Source organism: Vidua macroura, chromosome 2, assembly GCF_024509145.1.
Source record: "Vidua macroura isolate BioBank_ID:100142 chromosome 2, ASM2450914v1, whole genome shotgun sequence".
Classification (NCBI taxonomy): domain Eukaryota; kingdom Metazoa; phylum Chordata; class Aves; order Passeriformes; family Viduidae; genus Vidua; species Vidua macroura.
Genome location: NC_071572.1, coordinates 72,648,142 through 72,673,092, shown reverse-complemented (window position 1 = coordinate 72,673,092; position 24,951 = coordinate 72,648,142). Strand labels below are relative to the sequence as shown.

The 24,951-nt window shown below is 38.8% G+C and overlaps 1 protein-coding gene across 1 annotated transcript in view; it reads left to right on the top strand.

The window, feature by feature from the left end:
• The window catches only part of WARS2 (tryptophanyl tRNA synthetase 2, mitochondrial), a 37,962-nt gene extending 21,904 nt beyond the window's left edge, over window positions 1-16,058 (top strand). The window contains 4 exon segments of the mRNA XM_053971926.1: window positions 8,786-8,866; window positions 10,587-10,672; window positions 13,257-13,375; window positions 15,375-16,058. Of these exon segments, the coding sequence (XP_053827901.1) occupies window positions 8,786-8,866; window positions 10,587-10,672; window positions 13,257-13,375; window positions 15,375-15,823 (735 nt within the window). The 3' untranslated portion in view covers window positions 15,824-16,058.
• The last annotated feature ends 8,893 nt before the right edge of the window (window positions 16,059-24,951 follow it).

Genomic DNA, 24,951 nt, shown 5'->3' with positions numbered 1-24,951 from the left:
ATACTTACCACAAAAGAATCCATATAACTTTCAGAAGTGGCTGATTCTAGCATATTTTTGAAAGCTCGTTGTCACACTGCAATCAGAAGAACTATTACAGTTTTTTATGACTGTTTCAGCACTGGTTCAGCCTGAAGTGGTTTGTCAGTTTCCCCAAACCAAGTCTGTACAAGCCGTATGAAGTGGTCAGGTATAGCCAGAGATGCACTGTGATCTGTTACATTTACATAGGCAGCACCAGATGTTTCTCTGGAAGCAATTAAAAGGAATATCTGCATGTAGCTCTTGATGTGAGGAAAGGAGACAGGAACCTTGCTAATGTGATTATTGTTTTAGTATGATAATGAAATAGTATGTTATGGAATGTCATAATATCGAGATGATTGTTCCTAAAAATGAAGGTGTAAGATGGATTACAGCTATTGCTAATCAAGAAAGTTTATTGCTTGATTTTGATTGGAAATTTCTCAGATTTCAAAAAAAAAAAAAAAAAGGAGCTGGCCTCCTTTTCAGCCACTGTAGCAGTCTCCAAGGGTGGTCTAAAAAAGTCCCACTTTTGTTTACAAACATTTGGCTAAGGTGTAAAGCAAAGTAATCAAAACTGTATACTGAAATCGGGTATGTACTTCCAGAGGTCCACAGGAAAGCAGTGAAAATCCAACCACAAACAGAAAGCTGGATTAGGTATTTAGTTATGGTCAGAGTAGGTTTTTTCAATAGCAGATCAAACTGCTAAATGAGAATTCTCAGTAGCTTAGCACAGTGTAATTATTGTTGTATTTTGAATTCTATCTAGAAAATTACCAAATCCTTAGATCACAGAAATGTTTCTTTAATAACTCCTGAATGACATTTCTGCTCATATTTTTAAAAAAACATCATGCAACAAAATTATTGTTTATGAACTTTTAGTTTTAATCACCGAAACTCACCACAACTAATGACTTTTTCTGTACCCTGATTCTGTAGCATTAAGGCAGAATGAAATTCTTGCACTGCAGAAGTATGCTAGTAGTGGTAAGCCTCACTAAGGGAATTGCTCATGCATTCATTCATGTAAATGCTGTTGTGCCCTCTCACTTTCTCTGGATTACACTGGGCATGCGTGGTCTAGAATTACTGAAAAGGGCTTGGGTTTTTTTGTTCTTTATTTGTTTGTTTGGCTTACTCTTTCTGTATTTTGCTGCTTGTGTTGCTTCTCTGGAATATGTTGGCCATACGTGAAAAAAATTAATGCTACTTGGTTTCTCAAAAGGCCTGTGCCTTTTGGTAAGGGTTTCACTTATTTTACTTACTTAGGCTTGTTTTTTCAAATCTCTAATCCAGAGATATCTGAAATACCTGCCTTGAGAGTTTTCACACACTTTATCATCCTTTTCAATACAAGCAAGAGACAAAAGGCTGAGCAATATGAATCACAGACTGACTGCTGGGAGAAAGTGTGGTGAGAACAGATACTTCTCAAAGGTGCTGTTATGATAAGGATGCAGGTGAAGCACACTTGGAATCCCAGAACAGATTTCAGTGATGTCCTTGCCTTTCAACTAAAATTAAATAGAAGTGACAGAAATTTTGCACAGGCAAGCTTTTTATTGTATTGTTTAGGGAGCATATGGCCTATGTTCTTTTGTATTGGATTTACAGCTAAATTACCTATAAATGGAAAGTGCTAGTTGGATGAAAATTGGTTTTGTATGCTTCAGAATGTACCATTTATAGATTATATTGTTTTAAAACTTGTACAAACAGTAAGTTAATGGCTGGCTGTATATTTGGTCTTAATGCATTGCAGTTCAACAAATATCTCCCACACTTACATTACCATATAAAAACTTGAATTCCAGCCTAGGGAAGTAATGGCTACAAAGAACAAGTGATGATAACTTGAAAATATTTAGAAGCAAGAAGGATGGTGATGAATAATTAGGGTAGTGTTTGGAACCACATTGTCTGTGAAGGGTTATAAACAAGCACATTTAATTAGAATATCTTGTAAATCAATTGTGGTGTATGTTGGACAGTAAAATGACCTCCCAGTGAGAGAAGCTCTTTCATTACATCTTGTTTAATGATATTTTCTCAAGTAGGAAGTTATAAAAAAGTGACAATTTTAGTAAGAATAAAAAATAAAACTAAATGCATATTTCAAAATAGTGCATTTTTATTTGGAGTACAGCTGAAAGATGTATGAAGCCCTCTTACAGAAAATAATGTCAAGATATGCTTTAAGTGTCTGCTTTTGCCTACAGGGCATAAAAAAGTTATGGAATAATGACTTATACAACATATCATGACAGTATTAGAAGAAACAGAAAATATATTCCTTAAATTGTACCATAACTGATAAAAGCTGTAACAATCATCTTTCATAAAACTTACATCTTTTATTAAAACCAAAAAGGACTTGGGGGGGGGGGGAGGGGTGGTAAATAAAGAAGACAGTATGCAATCTGCACACATATGCACAACTTACATGATATAACCTATTTTTTCTGATTCATAGTGGGTACACTCCACATTTCAGTTCTTACCCATAACCATCTTGTATCTCATCTGCTTCACAGTCAATACAGTATTAGAAACTTATTTTCCTTTTATGCGGTCTCAGGCTGTTCTTCCTGTCTACCTATGTATTGTAGCAGACACATGCTAAATGTCCCAAGAGAAACTAAAATTCCATCAGAGTTGATTCAGCAGGCAGTGCTTGATATGCTGCATGAATACTTCTCTGAGGAGTCCTGTGAGTTTCTGGACAACATAATGTTCAGTTTCTGGGCGGAAAATTGCAGTTTTCATCCTTCTGGATAGGGTGATTTATTTTCTGAGTATAATCAGCTGCAGTATTCTTGCAGTGTACAAGCAGATTGAGGCAGTAACTCTGGGAGGTGGGAATTTGCAAATTTGTCTTAGCCTTAACTCCAAAAGCCAAAATACAACAATATAAATATGTTCACTGTTTCACTGCTGTTATTTTCCAGAAATATCCATCTGCTTTGTTTTGTGGGCAGAGTTTGAATGGATTCACGCTACCCCTTGTCCAATTTTCAGAGGGGCTGAAAAGCTTCATTGCATCATAGCTTATAAATTCATTAAAGTACATTAATTTAGCACGGTCCATTGAAAACTTCCTGTCATAAGAGGAAGTATGTGACTGTTTAATTTAGAAAATTATTCTGCTTCTCTCATTCCTCTGTTTTCTCTCTCATGGACTGGGCTAGACATAACTAGAGCTCAGTGGGAAGGAAAGTCATGGTTCACTGGGATTTCTCTTTTTTTTTTTTTCTTTTCTGCCTTAATTTACCTTCTTCATTTCATACTATTATGTAGATGTTATATTTTCCTCTCTTCACCAATCTTCTGGACACACCAGACTAATTTTTCAAACAGTATTGTGGATTATACTAGGAGAATATCTCTGAAAATAAGTTAATTTCATAATAAATAAAGGAGAGGAAAGGGTGCTATGGCCAAATTACTGTGGTCTATTGGGGTTTATAACCAGTAAAGCTTGATTCCAGTAGGAATATTCTTGGTCAGGTTCTTCAAAAAGGAGAGACAGATCTTATTTCTGTATGTTTTAGCCAAATATAAATAAGAATATGTGACTAAATTGTTCCGAGGTAAAGGTGAAAACTGTAGATACTGACACATTTACTGACAATAACTAATAATCACCCCTCAATTCAATATGTTGCTTAACATGTTCTTTAAATCTGATGTTGCCTTTGTAACCATAAATTTATTCTACCCAATCAATTATTTCTTTGAACAGGAATTTGGGATACTGTGGCAAATTTTCTGTCATAAGAGTACCTGCACTGTGTACATTTGATTCAAGAGTAGTGTATTTTTTTGTCTTGTTTAGCTGTGTAATATAGAGACACATTGCTAAGTATCTTGAACGTATTACCTGCAACCTTACGCATTAATAAAACCTTACCGCTTATTCAAGAAAAATGTGAGCATCATTTGCTTTTAGAAAGGGCCTCTTGAATTTTGCAGAAGCTCTTACTGGTACTTCTAGAAGAGACAAAAGTCTTAAAAAAAGGTTTAATTTCTTTTTGAATGTAGGACTCTTTTCCTTCTCTGTTCCAATTTCTTTTAGTACACTTAAAGAAATCCAGCTATCCAAATTACCTCCTGAGACTATTTGTTTGTACTCTACTCTGTCAAAATTAAATCTTTTAAATTTACTGCCCCTTTAAAATGTAGTCCTTAATGAGGTTACTCTGCTGAGGGAAAGCTGTTTCCACATGATAGATATGCAGCAAATTGGCAGTGCCTTACAGAGAAGGGCTATAGGTTGCAACTTGAGGAAGTCCATCTTGAAAATAAAACACTGCATCTCTTTTTGCAGAAAGCCACTTCAGCTGCCAACACACAACTTTGTATTATAACCTCAGAGAGCTGAGGCCCAGTGTTGCTGATTTGCCTGCTTTCAAATCTGTTTCCAGTATTCATGCTTCTCCCACTGTTCTTGAATCTCACGGCTTGCCGTCTTCCTCAGCTGCATGTTTCATTGTAAAAAGTCATGTAGAATTATTTGGAATAAAAGTAGCTATGTAGCAATGTATATATCATTGGCTGTGGCAAGGGAATATCAACAATAATTTGGTAAGGAATAGCTTGGATCAAGGACAAAAAATAGATCTACAGAAGAAGCTCTGAGATTGTACTTCAGCATCTAAAGCTCCAGAGATGATCCAAATGTAAATTGTGACCTGAGTTTAATAAATTCAAATGGCTGCACAAATAAATAATTAAGAAGCTATTTGTCTTTAAAAAGGGAGTAGCAGGGTGCTCAGGTGAAGAAACAGAAGAGTTTGTGCCTTTTAGATAACTGCTCATTATCATTTGCACCTCTGTTAGATACATGTGCTTTAAAAAAAAATTAAAGGAATCTGGGTATGCAGCCTTGGCCTTGTCAGGCCACAGGGAAGTAATGTAAGTAGTTTGCTCTGGAAATAACTCTTTGATTACTGATTAGTAAGCCAGGTTGTGGGGGATGCTTAATGCTATGGAGATTGAAGGAGGAAATGTGTCCCTGGTAATAGCATGGAGATGACCATCTTAATCCTTTGAGAAATGCGGATGTCATTTACAGACTTGTATGAGATTAGGAAAGAAAACTATTAAAATGAGCTAGAGCACAGAGCAGGAAAAAAGAGAGAAACTTATTATATTTACTGAGAAGGGCAAAGGGTAGGATTTGGGCTGTTGGAAAAGGGGGGATTGCTATATGGATCTGGGTAAGATTTTTTTTGGAAAATTTTAAATGGAAATAGTTGACTTTGTAAAGGGAAACAATAAATAGAGCACTTAAAAACTGTTATTGCTGGAAATATTTTCAGCAAGGCTGCAATAAATTTTCCCAAGAAAATAATGTTTATACTGAAAACAGACTATTATATTTTTTTCAAAACACAAAAGTAGCTGAAGTTGACCTGAAGGATTTAATTGATTAGATAGCTGATTTTCAGAATTACCAGTGACTGTGACATTGTTGGAGTTTGGTTTGACATACAGTTCAGGAACTGTCACTGGTTATGAGTTTTGTTAATTGGAGATGTAATTCTGGTTTTCTACCATTTAAATTATTTTTATACTGACATATCTGAGGGAGAGGGCACACTGCGAAAATTATGTCTTCATTGGAAAAGAGTTAAGGTTATTATTATCTGTTCTCTTTTGCAAGATTGGGTAATCCTGAAGTACATCATAGCTCTGCACAGTACTTTGTTGTCAGATTTTAAAATACAAAAGAAACTTAGTTCTTTATTGGTTAAAGTATATACAGAATAGCCTGAATTAATTGGAGCTCTTTATACTTTTATTTCTTGAAATCCTAGTTGGATTATTGGGTAACCTCCCTTTAATGAATAAATGAAAAAAGCAAGCAGAACACCTCTCTAACACTTGTACTCTTTTTAATGAAAATTGTGTGAAAAGTAATGCTTCTTTGACAAAGATTTTCCTTGTGATGGCACAATAAACACTACCTAACACAATAGGAATCAACTGAAAATCATTTTATAGATTTATGCAAATATGAGATGTCTCTTCTCTGTTTCCTTTCATTTCACTGTTGAAAGCTGCATAGCTGTAATGCTCACTTTTTTTTTTTTTTTTTTTTTGAATGGCACAGTCAGCAGTCTCATGTTCCTTAGGGATTCTTGCTGGGAGCAGTTCTAGTCAACATTTTCCTTCATGACCTGTAGAAGAAGGTAGTGATCAGAAGTTCATGGGCAATGCTAAGTCCTTATGTGTAGCCAAATGCTATTCCAGAGAACTCATAAAACAAAGTGGACAGGCAAATAAGGGGTAGAAGAGCTTTAAATACTTTAAAACATCTGGGTAAAAGTATTTTAAACCTTCTTCATACAGTGCAGGAAAGAAAGTCCTGGAGTCATCATTGGCAGTTCTCTGAAATCATTGGCTCAGCACAAGCAATTTTCAAAAAAGCTAATGATATGTCATCGTTACCGCATCGCCAGAAAGGGTATTGTGAATAAGACAGAGATGACATTTTGTCACCATACAAAACCTTAGTGTGCCCATTTTGTGAATACTGGGTGAAGTTTAAGCGTCTACATCTCCAGAATGAACTAATGAATTAGGTATGATACAAAGGAAAGGAATTAATGCAGCAGGGGATGGGGTAGCTGCCTTAAAAAGGAAAAATTACAAAGTCAGGGTTGCTTCAGTTTGAAGAGGAGAAGGCTGAGGCATATATGCAATCAAAGTTTACAAAATCAGGAAAACACTGAATAAGCTGGATGTGGAATTGTTCACCAAAATGTGCAATATAAGAAACAGGTGGTATTCAAAACCAGTAAACAAACATGAATACATTAGCAACTAAATTATTCTTTACACATCAGGTTTCAGCCTCTGGAGTTTGCTGCTCCATGGGGTTGTGAAATGGGCAATATTAGCTGGTTCAGAAAGGGAATAGACACATTCCTGGAGAGTCTGGATACATTACCAGGACTGGGCCAGGGATAATACCTTCTGATATTCCCTAGTGCAACAATTATGGATGCTGGAGAAGTGTGAGGGGAAGAACTGTAGGTTCATGTGTTTGCACCAAGTGCTACTCCTGGAAATAGAGCACGAGGCTGCATTGCCTTTGTTGTGATCCAGTATAGTGTTATTCCTTACATTCTTGTGTTTTGGTTGTTCAGTGAAGACATTTGCCTGCAGTTTTAAATGGACCTGCAGCAAGAAGCTGATGGAGTTTGTCTGGGAGAATGGCTTCTCCTGATTGTGATCCATGGGTATTACTTAGTGAAAGGAAGAGTAGACTGAGCCTTTATTCTACTGGTGTCATATACATCATCGTGTATGTCTTCCAGTTTCTTTGTATCAGATTTATGCAATCAGTGTGATGGAATACTAAAATAGCTAAATGAGTAACATTTGAGCAGATGCACCATGACCAATCAAAGGCAGCAATTACCTGCCCCTCTTGCCAAGTAAAACACAGTAGCTTAAACTGTGATTTAGTCTGACAAATGATTTGTAGTTTAAGCCTAGAACCTCCTGATTCACACACCAATATACAGTCAGTGACTGCAATTTGGATGATGGATGCTAACTCATTAGCCTCTGGTACTGAATTTTATTCCAGCTGAAATCTCTACCCTTTGGTATACTTCTATGTATTTTGTCCCCACTTTATCAGGATTTTTCTTCAGCATATTCAGCACTTTAGTCTTATTTAGGAAAGGACTGTGTGTTTGAACATGGGAAATGAGTATAACTTGGTAGGACCCAGAACTGTGTATTCAACCCAACAAATGCTGTTTAGATCACTGGGTGTTTTGGTAAATGATGTAATGTCAAATCCACTGATCCAGTGAAACACGTGCAGTCTTGGCTGTGAAAGCAGCATCTGACAGAGCTGAATCAATGACTGCATAGCTTTTAAAGAGGGTTCTTGTCAACACAAGTGCAACAGAGCACCATCTCCTCTCTGTCCGTGACTAGAAGAAAGAAATGAGAAACCACTTTCAACCAGATGGTGATTCCTTCTAGATGAAATAGGAGTCTTGTGCTTAGTATTTTCCGTGAAGTTCATTTTACTCCGGTATTTTGTTGCACTTTGTCATGTGCACAGAAGATTGCAGGTCAAATAAGCATGAGGGAATTAATAAAAACCCTGAATCTCTGGGAAAGGCAGAAAGAAGGAAAAGAATCAACCTGAAATATTTCTAACCACTGAGCTGTAGTCTGGAGGTTGGATACTTTTATACATTGGTGACCAAAGTAGTCCAATGACTGCTAGCTAGGAAATTACTATATTTAAAATGTGGCAACAAAGGAATTGCAATTAATAATCCTAGTAGTTCTTGTTAACAAACACTTTTTACTGCCTTCTGTCTGGGTTGTTATATCATGTTGCAGGCATGAAGTTTTGAACATCTTTGAGACAGTTAGCATGCTCTTAAAGATTCAAACCTGCCAATATTGCGAAGAGTGAATCAAGTATTCAAGCAAAGGAGTTTACATGCATGCTCAACTCTGCTATTGCAGCATTTTATTTCTTGTTTATAATATGAGTGGATAGGATCAAGAACCTTGTTATACTATTTTAATGTAGAGTATTCAATCCTGGCAGTCTGGGATCCATTAGCTTGTCACTTGACCTTACTGCAAAAGTAATGTACAGAAATAAATAAATAAATGGTTTTCTCATCTTTGATGCAATTTATTCTTACTTACTTTGAGAAAATATTCATATAAAAGAAGAAGATTTAAATAGTTTCTAACTTCATACTTTCAGGTTCCTGAGCATGCAGAACTTGCCTGGATTCTTGGGTGCTTAACTAATGTGCCACGTCTGCTACGTTTGCCCCAGTGGAAGGTATGGACAGTTTGGTAAATTTAAAAGAAATTTTTGGGAATTCAGTAGAAATGTTGTCCTGGAAATACTTGTCATCTATGAAGTACCAGCTTTACCTTGGTTGTTCATCCTTTAGGTTTAAGTAATTCTGTAGTCTTGTAGTGGAAGGGGTAAAACATATCTCTCCAGGTCTGTTCCTCTTAGTGAACGGTTTCCTGCTGGAAGCTACAGAATTGTGTTTTTGGCAGAGATTTGCAGAAAAACTGTGCTAAAAAAGAGGTTTGTTTACTGTTGTTAAACTGATTTTGCTAGAACATTCAGTGTTATTTCAATGTTTGTTTAATAATGCAAAAGTAATGGAAGATAAGTGGAAACCTTGGGCCTCCTTGCTGATTAAGGAGTTCCATAAACAGCTTTTATTTTTCCACTATAAAGAGTGGCTGCTGTGTAGATTTTATGGAAGAGTGTTCAAAAGAGGCATGTGTTTGAAGAGGAGTACAGAAATTACAAATATTAAAAATGTGCTGAGTGATATTGTATTTTAAATATTTGCCTTTACGAGTGTCAAATGTTCATCTTCTTGATGTTGCATCAGCCTGACTGCATCAACAGAGTTCTTGCATTTAATTTCCTTGTATTTTATTTTGACATTTAGTAAGCAGAAAAAGACAGGAGAGAGAAGTATCTGAAAAAGGAAAAAAAAAAAAAAACCCAACAGCTTAAGAGTAGTTTGGGCTTGCAGAGTTCAGAGCAGTCTTAAATACCTCCAGATGTTTTCTTTTTTCCTGTTTTCCTTCTTAATTAAATAAAACCAGTAAAACTTAAATACAGCAACCAGTGTTAATGCATGGCATAGATTAAAGCAAACCTTTTCAAACCTGAGGTTCTAAAGTTAAGCTCTTAAACCCTACTTCGTCTGGATTGACTTTCCAGACCTACAGATAGGTGTTACAGGTGCTAGGCTTTGCAAATTAGGTTCCCTGAACCCTAGGCACTTAGGGATGTAGACAGAATACAGGATCTGTTGGATAGCATGAGGCAAATCTAAATATATTTAAACAGTCCTAATGAAATAATTCAGATTTCAAGGGGGTTAGTATATTTAACTGTTGCTAAAAGTAAAACACAGATATGCCATCGCCAGAACAGAATTAGTGTTTGTAGCCTCACTGTTTTGATCTAGGTGATCCATATCAGGGAGCAGGAGAGTACTTGAATGCATTAGGTAGATGGTGGGGAGCAGTGAGAACTGATGGAGATAGCACTGGACTCTGCCTCTGTAGTTCTGGGTTCTCCCAGCTATCACTGTCTGTCCTGGTGACTGTGTGTGATCCCTGTGTCTTGATCTCTAACACAGGTATTAATACCTTTTTGTATCTCCATTATGAAGTGTTTCAAAAATTTGAAGACACTATTTAAAAACATAGGATTTATGTGTAATATACAAGTGTAATAACTCAGCCTGATGGTTTTGCATTTGAAACCATTTTCATTAATAAGGTTACAAACAGAAAACAAAATAAATCCTATGTTCCCTTCTCACTAGAGTATCAGAACAGTGTAGGGAAATTCATAAATATAGGACATAAACCAGAATATATTCAGATTTTACATGACGTTGTCTTCTGTAGAGCTACATAATAAATTACTCAATTATTCAGAATTGTAATTAATTAAAATCACAGACCATGATACCATTAGTCAAAAGTGTGATTCTTCTCTACTTTTCTTTTCCAAACAGATGAAGTGTGCCAGCCAGAATAGCGAAGGAACTGTTGGTTTGTTGACTTACCCTGTGCTTCAAGCAGCAGATATTTTGCTGTACAAGTAAGAGGCAGAATGTGATCCCATGGGCAATATCTGTTCAGCTGCATTGGAATGAATGCTTGTCAGGTCAACATGGTAACTTATAGAGCAGGAGAGCTGGGTGTGATTAGATCAGAAGATTGGAAATGGATGACAGACTCTCAAGTGGCTGGTTGAAATCTAGCCTGGTTAAAAAGCTACTGACAGGGCTGTAAAGAGCAAAAGCTGGTCACGTGAGAATAATTCTTAGGGAATTATAACAGACTGATGTTTAATTATACATACGACACATTCACACTGATACACTTTTTTTAAAGTAGTGTACTGTAGAGGTACTTAAACTGTCTGTATGTAGCATACCAGTATTAATGGGGGATTCTGTGTAGGCCAGTTCATACTGATGAAAAAGAGTCACTTATTGACTGCAGCTTGTAGTGCCTCGGCTAGCGCTGCAGTGGAAACAGCCCTTAGTGAGGGACTGGGGACTCAGCATGCCTAAGTCTGTAGCCTGGCTAATAGAATTTGTAGTGCATTGTCATGACTGGTTGTATTTCATAATATGATTTAAACTGTCTCAGTAAGTAAATGTTAAATACAGTGCACCATATATAAATTATTTTTATGTTCAGAGCATATGTACTTTGTGGCATTGTTCTGAAGGAAGTTGTGAGTATTGGTTGGAACAGAGAAGTAACATAGAACTGAGGACAAGGATGTCAGGTCAGACTAACCAAGATTAACCAGTTGTGAATTCAGAAAAATGTATCTAGGGAAATTTCATGTTAATTGATCATAGTAGGGAAAACAGGACTGTTAGAAGACCAAGAGATGGTATTTCTAATTTACCTAAATTTTAAGTAAAAATAACAGGAAGCAAGCAAAAGGCAGAATTATTTTGAATATTACAATGCTTTTGTTTGAAGTGAGTCCTATTTGATTGTCAAATATTTGAGTGATTTGAGTGTCAAGTATTTAAGGATGAAATTTAGACAACTTTATCAGAAATGTTGTTTTGATTGAGCTCAACCATATCTGTTTCTTCCATCTCTAATAAGATCTGGTGTTTCATCTTTCCTTAGCAAAGCCAGTGGTTTGTTGGCTACTATCTGTATTAACAGCAGGCTGTCCACTAGAGCGCAAAACAAGGAATTGAAAAAGAAACAGTATCTCTTTGAAGAAACTTGACTTAATCTTTAATAAGAAATGTTTTAATGTAAACAAAATGAGGAACAAGAATTAGTGAGAAACGGAAACACAGGAAGGGAACAGCAGTCATGAAGCAGAATTTATAGCTGGAAGAGGGGAAGAAACTAGCTCAGAAGGATCAAAGAGACAGGAAAATGGACAGAAGGTAAATACATGACAGAAAGGAGTAAAAATAGCATCAGGATAGAAATATTAAAAAAAAAAAAGCAAGGAAAAAGGCAAGGTATCATGCAGAGACTTTTATAGAGATAATATGTTTTCTGTTTAGTGGCAAACGTTGTGAATATGGAACCATTTTGGCATATGGAAACATTTCTTTTGACCTGCTTAAAGTATATTGATTATGGTAACTAATTTTCTCTCAGTTATAGGGCACTGTGATTTTCTATTGATTCCTACTGCAACTGTTTTTAGGTTGCCTTGCTGACTGGTTGGGAATAAAGGTAGACAAATTGATTCCTGGATGTCAGCCCAGTAATTCAGAATCGGAAGGAAAGAGTACCATGTTGATCTGAAATTTTCTGGGAACTTAAAAGATGCATAGTGAACTTCCTGATTTTGGAACATGTCCAGTATTCATAGCTGAATACCCTGTAAGCCTTAGAAAAAAAATCGACTGGGGGATGGGAGAGTAATCAAAAGCTGGCAAGATTTCAAGTCTGCCTCATCTAAAAGAATCATACATTTTTAGCAAGTATGATTAACTGTGGGAAAGAATCACCAGGGGAAGTAATGGATTCTTCACCTCCTCATGTCCTCTGATGCAGATTGTTTTCCTCCAGAAGCATATTCAAACCATTGAGTTCAATACAGAAGATCAAATTATCCTTTGAATCCAGCAGTTCTAATCCTCTAATACACTTGTGACAATAGAGGCACTGGACTACATGATTTATACAATTGTGATGAAGAAGAAACACTCACTTCTTTCCTTCCCTTGATACATCCTCAGTACTAACTCCTCAACAACAGTTACGTTTTCCTGAGACTTGACATGACAAGCTGCTTGCACTTTATGCCTTGCAGATCTTTCTTGCTTTTTTTTTTTACACTATAGCATGTGCTCTTTGATCTCTAAAGAGGCAGCAGGAGATACTACAGAAACCTTCCTTTGAGCTGAGTTTAATGAGTTGCTCTTACAGGTATCTTTGCCATATATGTCTTCAAAAAGGACTATTTTTGCCCTTGGTTATGTGCTTCAGTTCAGCACAAAAAGCAGAGTCATCCTTGAATATGTTCAGTTTGGGATCTTGTTCCCACAGCACCTATATCTAGCTGGGACTGAGTGTTTGGCTCAGTCTGGCCCTCAGTCATGGCAGAAGCTGTGACAGTCTTGAGTAACATTTCAGCAGAACCAGAGAGCTTTGCTGAGTTTCCTGTATCTGTCTTTTATTAAAAGGTCAACACGTGTTCCTGTTGGAGAAGATCAAGTCCTGCACCTGGAACTAGCCCAAGATATAGCACAACATTTCAACAAGAAATATGGAGAATTCTTTCCTCTGCCCAAAGCCATTTTAAGTGAGCTGGTTATTTTTTTTTCTCTTAACTGCACTTCGAAGTTGAAGATGGATTTAAATATTGTGGAAATAGTTTCTGGGACCAAGGGAAGGGGGCAAACTGATATTAAAGGAGTGGAAAACTAAAAACTGGCAACAAGAGACTAGAGGCTGTGAAAATGAACTCCCAAGATAGATATAAGGCTTTAGAAATCCATGGTTGAGGAATGTACGTGACATCTGGTATTCTAGTCCAGGGGGCCAGATGCACTCTGCTGCTGCCAGTCAACCTTGCTCTTCAAGTACTGGACCTTTTAAGAGAAGGGTCTCTATTCCATGTTGCTCATTCAGGAGACATGTAAGCAAGAGATGCTTGCATGGCATGAGACCTCTAGCAAGCAGAATTCTTCAGTGTCCAAGTGGGAGATGTTTACTTTAAGCATGCTGAACAGCCTGTTGGTTTATATGTACAGTGCTCCAATTTTTTTTAAGGGTGTTTAATATATACTTGAGTATTTCAATATGTGTCTGTCACAGAGCTTAAGACTTTATGGTTTTGATCTTAGACTCGGGAAGACTTATAAGGAAAATCTTCTCAGCCATTTTTGAGCTATAAGGTCATAGGCCGGGGGGTGAGGAGGAGTCAGATGGCGCAAATGGCATGTTTGCTAAGAAACGTGAAGAATTGGGCAAGGATGAAGCGTTGCATCTTTGTTGTAAGTAATGTAGAGGAATGCACAGCAGAGACCTTCGCCCCCAAAAGGGCAAGGAGCTCTCACCTTGGAAAAGACAGGCAGTAATAAACCTTTCTCAGTTTTCAAGCCTCGGTGACAAAAGTGGTGTTAGACCTAGAGTGGAGTTTTGAGAATATTAGGGATTGCAAACTCTGCAGTTTCTAATGGAGTACTAAGCACTATAAAGAGGAGCTGAGTGTAGCCTCTGATGCAGGTGAGACTGTTTACCATTAAATAAAAAGCTCAATTTGAAATAAAAAAAAGGGAAAAAACATTTAATTTTGCTTCCAAAAAACATTCCTTCCTAAGTTCACAAGTATATGCAAATCAACAAAATATCCTAGATTAATGCCAAAGGTAGGCCCCTATTCAGACTCACTAGCTATAGACAATTGAATTACCTGGACTCTTTCAAATTTGCAGAAGAGACTCTTCCAAAAGGTGATTTCAGAACAAAGCACTTTCTGGGGCAATCTGAATTGTATGCTGGAAGAACCCTTATCCTTTCACTGAGTACATAGGCCATCTATGAGCAGTATGCAGGTAATTTCATTGGCTGTATTAGGTGTCTAAAAACAACTAGTATGAGTACTCTGTAGAAAAGTGATACTTTAGGTACTCCATGAATGATATGTCTTGGTGAAAAACTGAAGCAGTGTGGGTTGATGCTGTTAAAGTACTTTGCAATATTCTCCTAATGCTACTAATCTATTTCATGTGCATGGATGTATCTTAGCAGTTTGTACAATACCCACGCCTTTCTTATCTGAGCAGTGCTTTACATCTAACAGAGCTGGTCAGTGTTGAGTTAGAGAATTTTAATAACTGTTTTTACTGAGATTTAGGAGAATTTCCAAGAGATTTTGAGTGGAAGAGTTTCCTGAAATAAGGAGATTAACTGTTACGGGATTCTGATGGGTTTTTTACCAGTGGAGTTAACCTGCTTCTCCACTGCTCAGAACCATTCAGTAAGGTGCAGTAATAGAAGGGGGGAGAAATTTGGTAGGAAATCAGCATGTAAGCAACATCAAATATTAGGAGTAGCCCCAGCAGAAGTTCCTGCTTAGTGAGGATGGGAGAGGTGGAACAGGCTTCATTCAGTTTACGAGAGGAGAAAGGTGTCTTCTTAGAAGGACAGAAAGGATGCAAGGACTAAACAGAGCATATGTGATTGTGCTCACAATTCATTTCTGAGCAAGGATAAACATCTTCATCATATAGCTGCGCATTGTTCTTAGCAATTGTCATAAGAAACCATTGTCTCATAACTTTTTTTTTTTTTTAAAGCTACAACAAAGAAAATAAAATCCCTCAGAGATCCATCAGTGAAGATGTCCAAGTCAGACCCACAGAAGTTAGCTACTGTTAACATAGCAGACAGCCCTGATGAAATAGTGCTGAAATTTCGCAAAGCTGTGACTGACTTTACCTCGGAGGTGACCTACGACCCCGCCGCTCGCCCCGGTGTCTCCAATCTGGTGTCCATTCACGCTGCAGTAACAGGGCTTAGCATCGAAGAGGTGCTGCACCAAGCCACTGGTCTTGACACTGCTCACTACAAAATGGTGGTAGCAGAGTCGGTTATCCAAAAATTTGCACCTATCAGGAATGAAATCAAGAAACTCCAGGAAGACAAGTCTCATCTGATAAAGGTTTTAGAGGATGGAGCAGAGAAAGCCAAAGAATTGGCTGCTCCTACCTATCAAGAAATAAGGAGACTGGTGGGATTTCAATAGAAGCTGCTGAGTAGTTGCAAGGACTTTTGTATCATGGGACAGAGATTTTGTTATTTGTAACAAAATCATTTATTAATTATTAATCATTTTGGTTTGAAACAAAAACATTTTTTCCTGGAAGATCCAAGGAGAATGTTGAAAGTGATTGCATTAAAAAATGTGCATGAAGCCAGATATTTCCAGTGGGACCAGCATTAAGCTTTTCTGGATAATTAAAGAGGGAGGACAGAAGCAATCACAATTCACAAAGAAATTGTGCAAAAGCAGGTTATAAGGTTGCCTGTGTGGGTTTTTGGATTTTTCTATTGACCACTGCAAGAAGCTGAAGTGTAGGTGAGGTGATCAGAATCTAGCAGAAAGATTTGTAATCCTCTCAAGAACATACTTAGCTGTGTATGTGCTGTTGTTACAGATGGACATTTTATCCTATCGGGGGTTATTCAGCTTTGATATGCTGATTGAACATGTTCTTGGATAACCAGAATAAAACCAGAGACTTAAAAATAAATGCTCAGGGTGATGAAGAGAGAACTTCTCCCTTTAGTTTCTTCAAATTCAGTGTGAATTTTCTTTTCTATCTGTGTAGTTTGTGTGAAGTGAATTTCACTTCTGCCATTTGTGCCATCCTGCTGGTCAGGTCTAAGGTACTTCACTGGGAAATGACATGTGCTTCAGCTTCTCCTATTTCACCTGCTGTTCTGTTTAGCAGGGAGCTCCAGGATTTTCAGTTCAGCATCAAGTCTAGAATAGCTTTAAAAAGGTGTAGAAGAGATGTAATCCTGAATCAAAGAAATCTTGGGTTGAGAATCAGAGAACTTTCTGTAAAGTTTACAAAATTGCTTCTTCAGAAAATTGTGCTAAGGTCAGAGCCAGAACAGAGTTAAATAGATCTTTATGGACTCTTCACTACTGAGCCTTGAGAACGTGTAGCGATGGGAGAGCAGTGTTAGCCTGCCCTGATCTTGGGCCTCACAAGATCCACAGACTTGGACCCATGGATTGTGGCACTTGTTGGGGAATGTGTGGCAAAGGGGCATTGCCAAAAGGAGACACCATGTTCTGAAGAGGGGTAGTAGTACATGTCAAAAGGTAATGAAAGCCCTACTGATCCTGTGCCAGCATATTTAGCTGTGTCGTTACACTTCATGGTGCTGTGTTTGAAATTGCTGTACTGTAATGTAAATTGAGTTAATCCTGTACTCTGGCAGCTCATAACCACGCTATGCCTGTGGCATTTGTCATGAAGGATTGCAGTCTTACATGACTGAGTTAGTAAAACATGGCGAGGTGGGGGGGTTCTACATAGTGCAGTTGGTTGGTTGGTTGTTCTGGGTTTTCTAAAAAGCAGTATTTAGTTAATTATAGTGAGTTGATTCAGAAAGAAATATTTGATTTTCCAAAACATAAAGCTGAGGACTGAGCGTCTCCAGATCTGTGCTGAGACCTGTATTTATTTGTTAGGGATCTGAAGAAGAGAACTGCCATGCAAGAGCTTCATGATGACAGATTTTCTAAAATTAGTCAAGACTAGAGAAGCAGAGTGGATGGAGACAGACTGAGTGGAACCAAACTCAGTATAGACAAGCCTAAGGTAATGTCCTCTGGAAAGAATAAGTATATTCAAAAATTGTCCCTGGTTTTAAATAACCTGTAGTGGATAAGGAAAGGACATGTTATAACTGCACATATTTTCATAGTTTTACAAAACTTTTGTCAGTGTTTAACAGCTGCATTAGGGCACTAAGATGAAAAATTAAGGCACACGATTACTGCTGCTTCCTGACTTGGCATAAAATGTTTGCTGTGTCACTTTTTAATATAGGTTGACTACTGCAAAGGTCCCACAGCATGTACCTTGAGAGAAGCTAACAACCTTGAGAGAAGCTAACACCGTCCTCATGAAGACTCTGAAAATCTTTAATACTAGTGTATCTAGTTTCTACCTGTAGCTCTTTTTCACTAGCCAAGACAGAAGCATATATTCAAAAGACAACTCAGAGTTTCAAGGTCTCTTTACACTTGTGATACTCAAATCACCTAATACATAGAGTTGCCATTCAACACACCTTCTCTGCAGTGGAAGGAAAATAGGAGCATTCATTGGAGGGGTTGACACCAGCAGGTAATTTTTGTTTGTTACTTAAACTGTTCTGAGCAATCTTTCCAAAACTGTTAGATTCTTTTTCAGAAAATCATGTAAGTAAAGCAGGAAAAAACTTCAAAAGAACCTTTTCTTTGAGATAGATGTTTAAGGCATTACATATTTAGCTGTGTTTCAATCAAATTCACTAATTTGCTTCTTTTTAATTCAATAATACATTGAGGGGTTTTCCTTCCCTTTCCCCTATCAGTCAAACAAGTCTTATTTGCCTGACCTGTTTCCTTCAAGTAAGGAAATACACATGTTTTTTCAACTTCAGAAAAGTTAAACTTGTGTAAAATGAGTATATTAACCTACTGATTGTTGACTAAGTTTTTCATTTTAGTTGCTCCCGTGGAGGAATTTTCCACAGGAGAATTATAACATGTGTTTGCCCAGTGAAATAATCCCGATTCCATTAACAATCATGATCTTTAGAATCCCTTGAGACAACAAATGTAGATATTTGCAGGTATCTGTTGCCTATTTCAGTTTTCTTAGAGCGTTTTTTTTCTTCAAAGTTAACCATCTCAGCACTAAGGTGGTTTAGCTGAGCTTGAAGCAATGAGTTGATTCCAAGCTACTCTCTCTTCTTCTACCTCCCTGTTTCCCTTTGGGAATGTCTTATAAACACCCATTCTGTGTAGGCTTCTGTGGCAATGTTTATTAAGGAGTGCAGTTGAGTTGGAATAACTGTTTAGAGAAAAATTGTTGGAGAAGATTTGATGCTTTATGTTTCATAGTTATTTATTTCACACTAACACTAGTGCTGGGGACTTAATGTTTGTTTGCAACAAAATAGGTGCATTCCTGAGACGCATTTTCATGTTTGTTTTTATCCAAATCACATTCTCTAAGACTTCTCTGTGATGTCAGCTGAAGTGCAGTTGGTAGGGAGTTTCTGCAGAAGCAAACTCCTCATCCCAGCTGCAGTGTGGTATAGACATGCCCTGTGTTATTGTGGAAGTCACTGTAAGGTGTTCTTCCAGGACAGGGTGGGAAAAAAGTCAAAATATATCTTTCCTAATTGAAATAAAAAGAGTCAAAAGGTGGAGAGGTATCCTTACCCCGTGCTGTGTTGCTCACTGAAGAAAAGGAAGCAGAAACAATGATCCTTTATTTAGAATGAATTGGTAATTTGTGCCTTAGACTCAAAATCTCCTCTCTTGCCATTCCTGTGCACCTGTTAGTACATTATGCACTACCCAGTTAGTTATATTAGTGCACCTGGCCTAGTGCAGATCCCAACCATTACAAATGTATCGGACATAGCATCTCCTGGTAAGATTCACTCACCTTTAGAGATAAGACATCAACTCCACAGTGAATTATGTGCAAAAATCTAACAAAAACATTTATACATCTGAGACATGCATTTTTCCAGCTAGTTGTTCCTAGGAAGTCATGATATCATGTAGTGGGTCTCAGCTCTGTGCTTTTAGTTTAGAGCACAGAGTTTACTGAGAATTTTAGATTCAGGAAGAATGTTTTCTGCAGCAGAGATTCAAAATGATGGTTAGCCCCATAAATTAACTCTGGGACTGCTCCAGCATACATCCCTGCCTCAAATAGCTGGAGTGCATGGATATTGTACATTATACTGGAATTTAATTGTAAGTCTTCAAGATGTGGTTGAAGTATACTTAGTTTTCAAACACCATGACTTGGTTTCTCAGATTGCCCTGTAGGCTTTCTGCATAGTTCTGATTCAGTGTGTGTTTATCAACAACCAGTTCAACCAGTTGCAGGATTATGACTGCATCCATTAAAGGCTAGAGAATTCATAAAAATGAGCTGAAAGTCTAAGGAGCAACAGTGAAGTGGGATCCTTAGGGACTGACCTGCATCTAAATGTTTTGGGAACCATAGGTTAGCAAAGCAAATGTTTTCTTATCCTTGGTTAGGACCATTATGATCCTGACAACAGTGTAGCAGTAAATACTGCTGATGAAAGTTTGTTCTTTCAGCAGTCCAGCTTGGTTAGATTTACATTCAGTACAAGGGATGGCTCTTTCACTATTTTGATCTGTGCATTTAAGCTCCTGGATGCTGTCTACCTTTTTTTTTTTTATGACTGACGGACTGCTGCACAGAGAAATAGTCTAGCAAGCTGGTGGAGGAAGTCTAGTGGGAAAGGGGTTTTGTTCAGGAAATATATTATCTGTTCTTGACAGGAAAACAAAGCCCCTCTTTCTGCTGTATTGGACTGTCTAATTTCCTTTTAATTTTTGATCTGTTCATTCTTTCTAAGTAAATTTGACAGTAGCAGCAAGAAGGATGTCAATGTATTGTGTAGTCAAAAGCCTTGGAAGGACCCAGACATCTCTCATATTTTCTAAAGTCTCTTACATAGTGGGAGTTTTCTGTTAGCATCAGCCAGTTTTGGGAAAAATGCTGCAGCAAAACTGTAGTCATATGTGACATTAATGTATCTGCTTAAAGCTTTGGTGTTTTGTTTTTGTTTTTTTTTTCTCACTCAGCTGTGAAAGAAGACTTATTAAATATTGAATTCCCAGTGAAGCTTTTTATCACATAGTCCTGTCCAGATGACAGCTGAAGTAATGGAAAATTCTCTTTATTATCACAAAAGATTCTGCTCTGATTCTCACTGTCTTTTCTGTTATTCTGTTGGTTGTGCTAATGGTCATATTGTGGAAGGTTTAACACATAAGTATTTATTCTGTGTCAATAAAAAATCATTTTACCTGCAACAGTCCCATATTATGGAAATGGAAGATTCACTGATCATTTCAAGGCAGCAGCCTTGGTGTCACAATTATTTTATATAATACCAAATGCCAACCTCCTGCACAGGTGAACAGTTTAACACCTGGGAAGATGTTCTGCCACTGTTGTAAATTGCTGTCACAGAACACCATGACTGAAGATGAGATTATCCACTACAGGAGTGGGCTCGTGCTGCCTGTGGACATAAAATTAAGCACTGAGCTTAATGTCTGTTTTGCTGTCGTGCTCTCAACATTCCAACATGGCTGTGAGACGGGAGCAGAGCAAATCTGTGCCACACCAGAAGGCTCAATCAGTTCCAGATGTACTACATTTGCTGTATGTGCAAGATGAAATGTCAAGACAAGAGTTGCAGAACAAAAATCCTTAAAAGTTATTAAATGTTTGGAAGTAGCAGCATGCTTGTAAAGCTTGGCTTATAAAGCCTGTGGTAGCATGGTCTTAGCCTCACTCATAGAGCTGACAGGAGCAGTCACACAGCTGAGTGTGATGGTGGCATAAGGTAAACCATCTGCTTCCTCAGTACAATAATGTAAAGACAGTATGAGTCTAATTTGAGGGGTTACTGGATTAACCCTCACAGGTGGGAAATAATAGCTTGTGGCAGAGCAAGGTAGCTACACATCTCTCTTGTGTCCTAAGCCATTCTGAAACCAGATGCTCACAGTTCAGATGGGGACACAAAGCACAGAGAAGATGCTGTATGGAGAGTGTCACTCGTCCCACGTGCTGTTGTATCTATAACTCTGCAATTCCTCCAGTTTCAGTTTGGTGTGACTTTATTGTCATCCATCAGTGTGAAATGATAGTCACATGCTGATAAAATTAATGGAACTTTGGTTTGAAATGCTGGATGTATGTTGTCTACTATCTTTGGTGAAAAGTTCTTTTCCTGATGCCCCAGGATTTATAGAAAGAAATCATTAAGCCAAATAAGAAGAGACAAAAGCAAGGCTACTCTCTGGCATTATCCAGAGTTTCTGGTGTAGGTGGTTTCTGGCTTCATTCACTCTGTTTACCTTCATGCTTCATCCCCTAAGCCACATCTCTCTCTGAGTAAAGTAAAACCTTTATGTTGAATGTTGTGAGACTGACTTTTTATTGTGACTGGAAACAGTTTGTCAAATATATTTGAAGAGTCTCTTTGTTTGCTGAATGAATAACAAAGATTTCAATAAGTGCCTCTTGAGTATTTAAGCCAAGAAATAAATATGAGTGGGTTGGGGTTTGCTCTGCCCACACTTACTCCTTCGTGGCCTGTCTGGCAGATGTTCCTGCAGCAAGAATGGGAAAAAGAGAAATTTTCTCCTTAGGGTTGAAGGCCAAATGTAAACCTCAAGTGGCAGTGTGGCATCCATTATTTTTAGATAGTCCTCATTAACTTTCTCTTAGTGGTATATCTGTTTGCACACCCCCAAAGTTGAAATTGTGTGGATATTCAAGGGGGAAAAGCACTGGATGTGAATGACTAAACTCATTTCTGTCTCAGAGCTACTGTCTTTGCTATGCATGGACATTGGCACATGAGGAGGAAGGGCCTTGCTGCTTGGGAGAGGATTACCACTATCACCATTGAGACAACTGATCCAAACTGTGACATTCCTACCTTAAGTTCACCAACATGAACCCCTCTAGAAGGAAGCTGTGAAGCAGATGAATTCGCTGTGTACACTGCATGCGCGCTGCATGTTCTGTAGTCTCAGTGTGACCTGTTGGGAAAGTATCATTTTGGTCTTTAATAACCATTGCCAAAATGGCCCAAGGATGTGCTGAGATTCTGAAGATCTCAAATATCTTATGAGGAAAAGCTGTAAGGGTTGAGCTTATTCAACCTTGAGAAGAGATGTCTGAGAGAGGGCCTCATCAATGTCTGTAAGTATCTGCAGAAAGGCTGTCAAGAGGATGGAGCCAGGCATCCAGTCACACCATTCTTGGTGGTGCCAAGCACTAGGATAAGAGGCAATGGAAAGAAACTGATGCACAGGAAGTTCCACCTGAACACAAGAAAGAACTTCTTTACTGTGCAGGTGCACTGGAACAGATTGCCCAGAGATGCTGTAGAGTCTCTCTCACTGGACATATTCCAGAACCATCTGGACATAGTCCCTTGCCACGTGCTCCGGGATGAACCAGCTTCAGCAGGGAGGTTGGAGGAGCTGACCTGCTCTGGTTCCTGCCAACCTGACCCATTCTGTGATTTTGTAAGTTCAGATGTGTTGCTGATTTGTATGTGAGTTGTTCTGGCTCCCTGAAGATGAAATGTGCTTTTTTGGGTGACTAATGGGCCTAATTCTTACAGAGGTATTGTTAAAATAAACTTCAGAGTTCCAAAATATCTGTGTAGCATAACAACAAAATTGAAGTGATGACCTTTGCTGCTGTTTTAATCCACTTTGCTTATCAGCATCACACACTGGCAGGAGTAGAAACTCCACTTTTTTCTTCTTCAAGCCAACCAAGTTCTGACCCAAAGGGCTTCACTCTACTTTCTGCTTGCCTTTGAGGAGGTGGATTCACTTGAGTGTGAATGTTTTCTTTATGGTTTATGAGGATATTTCTGTTACTGATGAGTGGTTTGTCAAGGGAGATCTCTGGGTGGCCTGATAAGATTTAATGGATGCCACAAGGTTTTGGAGAGGGTGTTTTACCTCTCTTCATTTAAAAAAAAAAAAGAAAAAAAAAAAAAAGGAAAAAAAAAAGTGTAATATATTTGCAGATGAGAATTTAATAAATAGAGAATATTGAATTTTCCCTATCAATTTCATTAAATGTTTTTCTACAGCTTCATAGAAAACAGCAAAATGTGCATCATCAAGGCCATTTTGGTGTATTGCTTTTAATCTGATTTGAGCTTTTGTTGTCTGCCTTGCAGTTTTCTGTTCCTTTACTTCTTTCTCTGGAAAAAGAGTTTTGCTCTTTGGTTAAGCAAAGAAGATCTAAAAAATGTTTTACTTTTTATTTCTCTTTTGCTTTTGAGCAGGATGCTCAACTTTGAGCAGGATGCTTTGCCTCAGTTTCCTCACTATAAATGAGGCATAGGAGACTTCATTACACATATATTGGGAGACTAAACTAATATTTACCGCACTTTTTGAGCCTTCTAGTTCAAGATGCCCTCATTGGGCACTGAGTTAAAGTATTTCTTCCTGAAGTGCTCTTTTGGTGATGCTTGTGGTGTAAGTAAACAGTGAAAAGTGCTGAAGGGCAGACAGTTCAGTATAGGGTAATAAATAATGTATTTAGTGAAAGTATCCGAGTTGTGTGCTCTGCAGAAATCTATAGGCTGCTGATTTCTACCTTGATACTCTTTGTTGTGCTGCAAAATACTTGTAAATGTCTTTTAATATTTATCTTGTCCTTGCAATGTGAACGTAAGGGCCTCTCCAAGGGTCTAATATCTTAAAGAAAGGTAATTCTACTACAGGGAGGAGAAGCAATAATTACTAAATTTCCTGAATGGTAGGGAGCTGGTCCCTCCGTTCTTGGCCCTCTCACTGCTGGTGAGTATCTCGAGGATGGCATACCCCTGCCTGCTGTTGTTGCGGGCCTCTCGCCGCTCCCCACCTCGAAACTTCGCGGCCAGTGGAGAGAACTGGGAAGGTGCCGCAGGAGGGGAGCGGCGGTGGGGGAGCGTTGCTCGGGCTCCGTGTGCGGGAAGGAGCTTCCGCAGCGCGGGGCGAGCCGCGGGGTCGCTGCGGGCGGGGCCGCAGTGCGCGGCGGCGGGCGCCAGGGGGCAGCGGCGAGCCGGGGGGGCTGCGGGCGGGGCCGCACGGACATCCAACTCCGCTCCGCATCCCGGCCCGGCCCGCCCTCTGTCCTGTGCTTCCCATCCCAGCCCGCTGTCCCGCGCTCCCTGGCCCGCCCCGCTGTCCTGCGCTCCCCATCCAGCCCCGCTGTCCTGCTCTTCCCCATCCCCCCATCCTGCACTCCCCGGCCTCGCACAGCACCCTGCTTCCTCATGCCACGGGGCCGGGAACTGCTTTTTCATGTGTCCCGCTGCCTTGACTGGGACGAGGGAGGGGGCTCCGAGCTCCGCGGGTCCAGGAGACTTTCAAACTAGTCCTCCCGGGAAGGGAACCCGGCTCAGCCCGTATTGTGGGGTGAGTGCGGGGTATCGCCGCGACAATGCGCGGCTCTGCGCAGGGGCTGGGCTGTATCCCTTCGTAACACTCTGGGCACTCACCGTATCCTCCCAAAGATTAAAAGCGAGCAGGAGGCGCGTCAAAGGGCCTTTCTGAGC